The sequence below is a fragment of the Dysidea avara genome, chromosome 5 (assembly GCF_963678975.1).
Source record: "Dysidea avara chromosome 5, odDysAvar1.4, whole genome shotgun sequence".
NCBI lineage: Eukaryota > Metazoa > Porifera > Demospongiae > Dictyoceratida > Dysideidae > Dysidea > Dysidea avara.
Genome location: NC_089276.1, coordinates 38083451 through 38094746, shown reverse-complemented (window position 1 = coordinate 38094746; position 11296 = coordinate 38083451). Strand labels below are relative to the sequence as shown.

Genomic DNA, 11296 nt, shown 5'->3' with positions numbered 1-11296 from the left:
AAGTGGACCACTGATTATAAGTATTGTAGCTAATAATTTGTACTGTTCTATTTTTGTTTCTTTTGTCTGCTGCTATTGTGGGAGAACTAATTCCAAAGTGACTAAATTATTGTCTGAAGTAAGCTTTGGACCATTAGTATTAGTACGTCTTCGTCTTCTAGCAAGGGGACCATGCAAAGACTTTGTAAGTACATGGTCACTAATACCAGACACTTTCACCAGATTCAACCAAAGAATAATGTCTACTGTGATGGATCTCCTAGTTGGAAAGTCTGCAATTTGACTGAAACCATTATCGTTAAGGAATTTGAGGAATGTGTTGTTAATAGTAAGCGAATACTGGTGACTCTCAACACAGTTGTCTTCCCAGTTGAGGTTAATATCTTGTGATATCCGAATTACTGAGTTAGGACGGTTATTGGTTATTCTTGATAGATTCTAAATGGTTACACAGTAGTCATCACTGCTCTGCTAGAAGGTGAACATACTATTAAGTTACTCAGACCTTCAGTGCTGGTCACTGTAAAGCTTTAATAAGAGTTTTTTTATATGCTTTACAGCACAAGTTTAACCTGACAATCAACTAATTCATAATGATTGTTTTCAATTTCTAAATAAGTGGCCATGGTTCATGATAGGCGACAAAAAACACCACCATAGCCATCACTACGGTCCCTACAATACACCGAGTAACCTGCTGGAAAAACTTCACTAATATGTCAATTGGGCGGCCTTAAAACTAATTGGTTGGTAAATGGCTGACCATATGATCTGGTCTGGATATTAGTAGTTGAGACAATGTCTGATGGCTGACCATATGATCTGGTCTGGATATTAGTAGTTGAGACAATGTCTGATGGCTGACCATATGATCTGGTCTGGATATTAGTAGTTGAGACAAAATTCTGTATGAGCAGGATACAGCAACATGAGCAGACTGCTCAAACAGGGATCTTATATTTTTTCATCACTTGCATGTCAACTATTAGCCACTTGGGCAATTGTGTCTGGCATATAATGGCCTAAATAACCAATCTCAATGGAAACAAGATCAACAGTTAACTCAGAAAGCGAAGGTCATGTTGTAAAGAGCCATAATGATCTTTCTTTCGAGCTCTATAACAGTCAGTAGATGTTGCTGGGTATTTGTGGGGATAGTCAGTTCAAAACAAATAAATGGACCGGAATTATCCACATGGAGGAAAGATTGGTTGGGATGGCGATATACGAGGGCTGGCACTAGCAATTAGATAGCCTGCATGGAAGGTCGTTGTATAAAATTTCAAGTAAATGTTGTAGCCCATGAACAAGACTGAACCATGTCTCTACCCTTATCAAAAGCAGCAGAACATCCAGTCAAGATATGACATACAAGCCGATTCTTTATTGTTTTATAAGATTCAATTTTATATCAATATATAGTGGACTGTGAAAATGACCATAACTATAAGTTGCACTTTTAGTGGACCACAAGTGGAAAAGTTTTGAAAATGGCAATCTCAAGACTGGATCTTGAGGTACTTTTAGTCAAATCCCTGTAAACATGCACAACACATGTATGTAATTTTTGACTTTATTCTTTTTTGTGGTACAGCTTGCTATTTAGTCTGACTTTTACAACTAGCCAGATCACCATTTACAACTAGCCAAAAGTCATTTATAACTAGCTTTTTGGCCAAAACTGACTAGCCCCTTTTATAGCCCCTGGTTCACAGGCATCATGAAAGGTGTCACTGACTATTCTATTTAAAGTACAGAACTGTTAGTATAGTCTGTTGCATAACATCATAGATTTATATAGATGTAAGCAGAACACAAGTCGATCTTGCTACGTACGTATAATAATCTGACATGTTGTGCATGGGGTAAGTGATCTACAGATTTCTAGTTACAATACGGTCATTTTGAAGAGGTGGTCTACGTAAACAGGTAATATCTAGGTGAAATTATAAATAAATCTTTACCATTCTTACATTTTTTCTGTCCATTTAAGGTTTCTGTTTCCATTGGTGAAAAAGACATTATAGTCCTGACCCTATTTCATTGGGAATTATTATTTAGTGCTCCACTCAATGATTGTAACACAGAGAAAATATAGGGTCATGTAGGGATATGGCCAGAGCTTCCAATTTTAATACATAAATATATAGAAGATCACACATGCATGTGCACTGCTGACAGACTTCAAATATTCATATACCACTTTGACACTTGAGATTAAAGAAGCACATACCACTGTGGCACTTTTGTGGTCAGAGAAAAGTATATTTCATATACTTCTCTGTGACCACAAATGCTTTTGATGCTGAGGCAGCACAAGTTTGAAATGGTGCATGGACCATTTTACTGAAAATGGATGCTAAAAAAACTGAATTTGGTGACATTTTAGTCGCTAAAAATAACACAAATTTTTAAGTTGGACTTTTACTACTAAACTTTGGACCATACTAAAGTTGTGGTTTTACTGAAATTGCAGACCTCATTTCAAGAAGAGGCTCTAAAATCTGTTTCAGGATATCACGCAATAAAGATGAAGGCACCACAAGAATTTTTAGAGAGTCACATGTACAGTTAGCTGCATATACAAGAACACTAGGGTATGATAGAAGAGTTTTGTAATCAACCCACAGTACATGCTTAGAAGATTCTCACTCCTATAAACAGAAGTGCCGCAATGTCTTTATGTGTAATGTATGTGTGAGTTTTACAGCCTCATATAAAAGGCTTATTAATCACTGATGCTACAGGACATAGCTGCCTGTCCTCTTAAACATTGCATAAAGCCTTGTACACACTAAATTTAGGCTTTTTTGCAGTGCAAGCAGATCTGCATTGTTAACTATAATTTCTTAACTTACAGAGTTATGGTGCTTGCATACGAGATGAATACATCTTGTATATCATCCAAATGTTAACCCTGAAATTCCAATTGATAAAGTAAAACTAAAGATCTAAGGCCACAAAAGTTATTAGTTTCTCATCTATACATCAATACTCAAAATAGTAATGGGGTTGGGTGGATTTATACACTACATAGATAGTTTTAATGCATAGCTCACATGACAAAGATTAGCCTGTTCTAGCTATAGTTACTAACTGTAAATAGCTGCACTTCAGTTGCCAATATATAGTATGTATGTACCAAGGAATTGGGGGACACAGATGGGGATTGAAAACTATTTCAAATGTCAACATGTTAGAGTATTTCAGTAGATATTATCTAGTTCCTAGAACTAAATTTATGCGGGTCAAGTTTGTTTTAAAAAACTAAACTAAAATTCTTACAAATTTCCCATAGTTCAAAAAACTAAAATCCTTTGAACTTTCAATTTAAGACTAAAATGTTTCATGTGATCCTGCCGTGTCCTTTTACATGATGGATGTCACTCAGTCTGCTATTTATAGCACCATTCATTGAAGCATGTGATACAGTACCTAAAAGTGTGTAACAGCTTCTGTCAGTTTAGCTTTTGTTTATTTGTAAAAAAATCTCACAAGTTGAACTGAATATTTTGTGCTACTGCAGCTTGAAGACCTAAGACAGTTGGACAGGGTAATTGGTTCTAAATTGCCTTTGAAATTCGCGCTAGATCTAAATCAAAACAGCTTCTCCTAAGCTTCTGTGGAAAGTGATACTTTCTTCTAGGGGAGAGGTTACAAGAGGCTAAAGAAATTGTTTGATAAATAATAACCTTGCACTGGAAGTATTCTTGGACAGGAATAAGAACTGCAACCAATGACTAACTAGCTCAGTCTTCAGTAACTAACACTGGAACTAAAACTATAATATTGTTGACTGGTGATACTATATAGTGTAGAACAAAAGCTATATGCTTACGTTAATCATAGAACGACACTGTAGTATCATCCTTACTCTCCTCTAGAACCACCATAAAGAAATCAATGTAATTGAGCTTATTGATAGCTATAATATAGCACGCACTGCTTTGTTCTTGCATTCTTTCTGTACTCTTACATGTGCTACCAAACTCTGACATTATCATTTTGCTGTCTCTGCTGCTACCCTTCAGATTTACAGTGCAAATAACTTTACCAGAATCCAAGTAGACCACAGCCTGCTTCCAGTGATATTCCCTGGCAGTTAGTCTAGAACATATAATGTAGAAACTTAATTAATTTTAATATCTTTGTGTATTCAATTTGGTGTTAAAAATCTGTCACAGATGTAAAAAAGAAAGCAGTCAGAGTATATATGAGACTATAATGTGAGTTAAAGACAACAAAGTCATATACAAGCCTATAGATCTGTCACAGTTATGATAATGTAAAATGCTGTTGAAAAGTAATACGTATAACATGTACATGTCCCTATGGATGAAAGTATTTGCTAAAAGCGCTGGGCATTCCTGCCATTGTGACCTTCAAATGACAAGCTACAACTCTTGTCAACTCCTCTGTATACAGCCAGAACAGTTTGGTCAATCTGGTTATAACTATAGCTATAATAAGAATCCTGTGAAGAGACTCAACACTTGGAATACACACAGATCCAAAGTGTGATTATTATTTTTGTAAAACTGGAAGATGTTCATTATTAGTCTATCCATTAACTTAACCACATCACAGAGAGAGCTACTGTATTATCATCAATGAACTTGTTAACATCAGCACATCCCACGGCCACTCTATTATAAAGTTTCAATAAGAAAATATAGTGTTGCCTTTTGTATGTTGTACTTCTGGTCTCATCTCACTGTTGGTCAAGATGGATAACGTATACACTATGAAGAAATCGAGACAAATAAGTTAAAATTTTTGTGCTAAGATTGAGATACTCTAATAGAACAGTCACTAGATGTCTTAGATTGAATGACACTTAATACCGTTACTATTATTAGCTATTGTAATTACTGCACATGTGTGATTCTAATATATTAGGTTGGTATTAGGCGCGAACACGTGTTGTAGCTTGTAGTTTCGTCTCCTCTCTCTGGGGCTAGAATCAGTCTTTCTACCCTATCAAACCACTATACATCACATTGGTGCTGTGTAATAGAACAGCCACCACTTATACTAACAGAACATACAATTGATACACTGTTTTAAAAAGGTGTCACAGTAACACCTTTTAGAGTGTTATATCAGCCATTTATACTAGGCTCTCCAAGAGTGTTTGTAATACTCCTTGCAGAATGCTAACATGCACCCTGTTTGTAGTTTCATATACACTATATGGGGTGTTTACATACACTATAAGAGGTGCTAATTTATGCTACAGGGTGTTCGAATCAACATGCAGCACAGGGTGATTACTTTTTTTTGTGTAAAGGATGTTACTTCAATATACTGATAAAGTTTCCCATACCCTCTGTGCATGCAAAAATACTCATAATATTATTTAAATAGTACTCACTTTAAAGACTAGCACAGTTATAGCATGATACAAATCTACATTTGAAGAATGAGTTACAATGTGTTGATAAAATTGCTTCAAAAATTTTTAAGGTTTCCAAGAAGCTTGACAGTAGCAGGTGGAATCGGTTGCTTGTCTTTCAATTGAACTAGATGATTCTGAAGAAACACCAATATCGGTAGCAATGGCTTTGGATATGCTATGTCATAGACAAAGTAAGTGGCAATTAATTCAAAGACGGCTTGCTTGATGTTGGTTAATTCCAGGTACACCACCTGTTCACAGCAAATAAAAACTTGAGTGTTAGCTTCTCCGAGACATCCTGTCACCAACAAATATGGCTCTGACTGCTCTACTTTGGCGACCTCAGCATTAGCATCTACATCAGCTGTCTATTATGAGACACATGTAATCCCAATTGTATTATATGTTCATAGATACCTCAAATGTTTTCATAAATTGTGCTTTATTATGTGCTCCACGGGGAAACAGTAATCTATAGAGTAGCTCCAAGAAGACACCATCAGTCAAATCTATGAAAAATATATTAGATAGAAAATTGATAAGGGCTAGCTCAGATAGAGTAAAGAGGATGTGTATTATTTAAACAGTACAAATAATTCTAGAACCAGAAATTTATCCACACAAGAGAAAATATAACATGTTACAAAATCAGCAGTCACCTGCAATGCACTTTAAAGTGTTAAATTGATCAAAGCTAACCATGAAAAAATACACAATGCATTGGAAACTGTACAAGGCAGTTAAGCTACAAGGGCATGCAACACTTATAAAGTATCTACCTTCTGTTTCATCAACATCCTCTTTGTCCAACTTGGCTAGAATTTTCCTCATTAATGGACGGGAGGCAGCTTCAACCCTTGAAAACTCCAAAACTTTTTCACGCCATTCAACCCAGTTTTCAAATGTGCCAATCTCTACTTCAGGTGGCAGCAAAGCTTTAAATTCCCACCATAACTAAAAGAATTAATAGAACATTTGTCAATTTACAATACTATATCTTACCGAAACACTCTCCTTTAAGTAAGGAAACTTAGAAATAACTTCAATTACAAGTGGGTGTTCTTCTCTTATCCACTGGTTTCGTCTTGCCCTAGTGAAAACCATCAGACTATTGACCTCCCTACGGTTGATTGCAGCTTTTTTAGATTCATGATCATCATACATTGTTTTCAGATCTGTCAATGCTTCCTCGTATTGTTCATCATCAATCTCTTCAGCTGGTTGTTCAATAAAAATTCTCTTTGATGGCGGTCCAGCAGAAGGAGATTTTTTTCTTAAATCTAGACCTCTTCTGAAATTCTTGAACGAATTTCGAAGAGACATCTTCCATGATCCCTAAACACAGGTTTTAAAATTACGCAAAAAGCTTTAGCACATCTTTTCATGTACTTACAAAAATGCTTAGTCCTTCTTGATCTTTCAGTTTTGGGAATTTGGTAATCAATTGCTGACACACTGCTGTGTACTGCTCTGGGGATGGATATAATGTGTACTTTGTTATATAGGTTCGCAAAACTTGGACAATCTGCTTCCTAGCTTTATCTGTTATCACTCCTGTGGAAATAGCCATCCGTACACTCTTAGAGAAGGTGCCCATGTCTGGAATTGAAAAAGTTAAGTGCCAGTCAGGTGATTTGGCGGCTGAGTCTACTGGTTGTGAAGAACTACCTGGCATACTCTCTCTACGCCGCTTCATTGGTTGGTTTTTGCTTACTAGCTTGGGTGTTTCTAATGATCCACTGTCTTTGTCGCCCTGTGCAAAATATCAAGTGTTGTACTAATAGAAATGGCTATTGATTTGTTTAGCTAGCAACCACATGCAACTATGCATATAGCTAACAGCTAGCTAAGCTCAATGAGAAATTACACACATGCAGACCACATATAGGGTTGGCAATGAAAAATCAACCTCTATAGTTTCTCCTCCAACTCTGGGTGACCAATCTTACCCAAGTCTACATCAAAACCATAGGGTAATAATACGGTGATCCCCTTGCAGTGTCTATAGTGTGCATTTTAATTTTTCACGATTTTTCAGGTTTTTAAATAAAAAATGGGCAGCAGAATCAGCGAAGCTGCTTAGAGCGCTTCAGTGTTTCCACCAACGTTGAAACCGGGTCACTACTGCTGACCCGGATGACCCACTGACCCAGATAGCAATCCGGGTCAGACCCGGATTAATTAAAGCCGAGACTTGTTTCGGCTAGTCTCGAGCGAGCGAACGAGTCTACATTTTGAGCGCTCGATTCGTGTTGAGTATATATTGCAACTTCAGCCTAGCTGTAGGTTGAAGACCAAAAAAAAAAAGGTCTTCACCTACTGACAATAGCTACCCCTCACCATAGATACCCTCAGTTTCGTGCTACATACTACACTTACTAACAAATGGGTGTGGCTGAGCGTATGTTGGTAATGCGATAAGTGGGCGTGGCTCACGAAAGAGCTACGCGATAGCGTTTATAAGTTTCCACGTCGTCAAACGAACAATTTCGTTTCTCATGTGATCCAATCCGGGTCAGACCTGGATGACCCGGAGAAAATGTGACCCGGATGACCCGACCCGGTTTCAACGCTGGTTTCCATGAATGGTGCATTACATGGTGGTCACTCTGCTATAGAAAACCGATGCGTATTCTTGGTGAAACAGATGTTGCGAGTTTCTAAATCATAGCGGTGCTGCTGCGAGTTTCAAGCTGATGTTTTCAAGTTTCATGCTGATGTTGCGAATGATGCTGCGAGTTTCAAGAATTATTTTTGGAATCATTTCGTTAACAATTTTGACAGTAATAATCTATGTACTTTTTATTGCCCGTTGCCCCTGTTCCAAATGTTTAAACATTTAGCTACAAACTATTTTATTCTTTAACTTGTACTCTTTATAGCTACCCCTTGTAATTATTATTTGTAGTTATATAGCCTATTGTAATTTGTAAGTAATTAATTATGGCTACCAGTGCAAGACACTGGTAGACCTTCAGTTCTGTAATTTAATCGTTTAAGCTCTTAAATATTATTTAATTTTGTTTATTGATCTGTACAGTTCAGTGGCGAATCCAGACTTTTAAAAGGAGGTTCCACTTTGGAATTAGTTGAAGACCAAAAAAAAGGTCATGACCTGCTGACAATTAATAGCTGCCTATCACCATAGATGCCCTCACCAACTATATTTCCTTATTTATAACTAGATACACAGTGTTGGGAGTAACGCGCTACTTATGTAACGCATTACATAGTATTATTACTTTTGTGGTAACTAAGTAATATAACGAAATATGCTATAAAAACAGGTAATATAACTCAAGTTACTTTACTTACAAATGTAACACGTTACCTAAGTAATATAGTTACTGTAACGAATCTAATATTATGTAATATTATTACTACAAGTAACAAAGTTACTAATCTTGTTAGTAATCCACTGAGTAACGCCTAGCCACAACGAAGTAATGAAGCCTACTGAATGAAGCTTATTCACCAGCTTCTTACTTATAACCAAGATTTGCACATTGGCAATCATGTCACGTGATAAGGTGGTAGTTTCACACGTGACAGCTTAATAAGGCTGTGGACACAAAGTAATATAATATGTAATATTATTATAGTTACTTTATTTTATGGATAATATGTAACTAACTAAATAGTTCAGCTGCAAGTAATATGTAATATGTAGCTAACTAGTTACTTTTACAAAGTAACTTTCCCAACACCGTAGATACATAGCTTGCTACACTGCTCCTCAAAAGACTACTGTGACTGCTCTATTAGAGTATCGGCTCTTTCAAAAGGGGGGTTCCATGGAACCCTTTGAACCCCCCCCCCCCCTGCAGTTCTGTGAAGTATAAATAAATTAATAAATAGCGTGAGATCGAGGGCATCAGTTTGGCGTTGGCACGTAAACACTGTAAATCTCCACTTAATAAGGTCCAAAAAGGTGACTGGGAGTTAGTAAACCAACCTTGGACTTCGTTAAGTGAGTTTCAGTTGGTTTATTTTTCATTGTAGACCCGTCAAGAGCCGTTTTAGTGAAAATTGAAGTACAGCGAATCACCTTTTAAATAAGTATATTTTATAGAGCACCTCACCCAATAACCTAAAATAACAATGGACAACATTCTAGATGTTCCTGCCCATTTTATGAAAATGAGCCGAAATCCGTCAAAATTTACGACACGGCTACATCCCAAACGGAACTGAGGCATTTTGATTTGGTCGCTACCTAACCCACCATTTAAAACTAGATCATTGGTAGGCTCCATCCACTGAGTTACAAGTTAATCTAAAGAGGGTCGATTTTTTCATTGCCAACCCTACCACATATCGATTTAGCGGCTTAGTGTATGAACATGCACACCATATCATATTGTAAGCCATAGCTAGCTATAAGGTAAATGCGGGTATTTCCGGACAGCGCACAATTCCGGACACTTCGTGTATAGCACCCAAGAATGAATCAACTAGAACACACTTTTCGATTTTTATAATCCCTATAAGAATAGCTATTCACAGCAGAAATTTCAAGGCAATCCGTTGTTTCGTTCCTCGGCTAGCTTGATAAAGGTACCAAAGTGTCCGGAATTGTACGCTGTCCGGAAATACCCGCATTTACCTTACCCTAGTCTCGCGTGGCCAGACCGCTTTTTCTCAGCACGGCGCTTATCGATTAAAAGCAGGCGCTTATAATTTTAATCGATAAGCGCCGTGCTAAGAAAAAGCGGTCTGGCCACGCGAGACTAAGCTATACCCTGGAAAGCTAGCTAACACTCACCTCACGAAGTACTGTAATCAGCCTCCTAATCACAATTCTGTCTCCGATGCAAGGTATAAGCTCTTTCAAGTCTTCTTCCGTGAGCTCAAGGAAGGCCATCCCAGAAACTTTATGCACCACAACCGCCGAGACTATCTCATCTTGAAGGCCATGCTGCTGCAAGAAATCCCCAAGTTCTTCTGACGTCATGCCTGAGTTGAACGTCTCCATCTCCGGCCTGTATTAAACACTGCAGTATACTGTTTCAGCACTGACAAAAAACGTTCAAGCACTAACGAATGAAGCCATACAAAACACAATGATCGCGCGATCATCACTAATTGCAACGACACACGGTCGCACATCCACAGAACAGGGATGCATGCTTAAACGTAGCTATAGTGAATATATGGGTGGTCATACCACATAGACTTATATATTATTATATGGGCTATAGTTACATATGGTTACATGCAGGTATACATAGCTAGCTACATTCAGCTAGGCATAAGCTGTTTAAAAACTGATAATGTCAGCAATGGCGGATCCAGGATGGGGCATTTGGGGCAAATGCCCCCACCTTCAAGAAATTGCATACAAGATCGAGATACTCTAATAGAGCAGTCAATTACTCTAATAAAGCAGTCACAATGTTCATGAGGCAGTGCAGCTTACTTATGAAGCTATAAATAGGATTTTATTTTACATAACATACGTGATATAATATATTTGGTAAAGGATAACTAGCTATTATTGTTGTGACCTTTTTTTTTTTTTTGCTCTTCAACTTTTTTCAGCAAGGTGCCCCCTCTCATTCCAGACTCTGGATCCGCCCCTGGCTAGCGTGTATATAGCTAAAGCTTTATGTAATTCACTCAGTCATGATTCCACGCTGCATCTTCAGCATTACATAGATTTATTCATATATAGCTGAATAATGCATTCAGTTTATAGTTTCAGGTTTGGAATGTCACTATCGACAAATGAAATATTTCAAGACAAACTTTAACCTAATTGTAAGTCATCATTTGCTTATAAATCAGCAACTCATTTATGTGTGTATAGGAGCCAGTCAACCATTTTCTTGGGGAATGACACAAATGGAAATGCATGTGCTGGTGCTAAAAGAAGATTGATTACTAAGAAAGACTTTG

General features: G+C 37.3%; 1 protein-coding gene across 1 annotated transcript; it reads right to left on the bottom strand.

Moving 5' to 3' along the window:
* Positions 1-5375: 5375 nt before the first annotated feature.
* LOC136256700 (sterile alpha motif domain-containing protein 3-like) lies at positions 5376-10420 on the bottom strand. Its single transcript, XM_066049685.1, has 6 exons — positions 10164-10420; positions 6792-7151; positions 6401-6733; positions 6178-6352; positions 5816-5907; positions 5376-5766 (listed from the first exon to the last, which is right to left on the bottom strand). The coding sequence occupies exons 1-6, from the start codon at positions 10371-10373 to the stop codon at positions 5452-5454; spliced, it is 1485 nt and encodes a 494-aa protein (XP_065905757.1). The 5' UTR covers positions 10374-10420; the 3' UTR covers positions 5376-5451.
* Between the last annotated feature and the right edge of the window lie 876 nt (positions 10421-11296).

Bases quoted from the DNA above. Each gene is read 5' to 3' on its own strand.
- LOC136256700 (XM_066049685.1), bottom strand. From the start codon at position 10,373: ATGGAGACGTTCAACTCAGGCATGACGTCAGAAGAACTTGGGGATTTC. The intron at 6,353-6,400 runs GTAAGATATAGT...TAATTCTTTTAG, and splicing joins ACTTAAAGGAGAGTGTTTCG to TTATGGTGGGAATTTAAAGC. The intron at 5,767-5,815 runs GTATCTATGAAC...GTCTCATAATAG, and splicing joins AATTTATGAAAACATTTGAG to ACAGCTGATGTAGATGCTAA.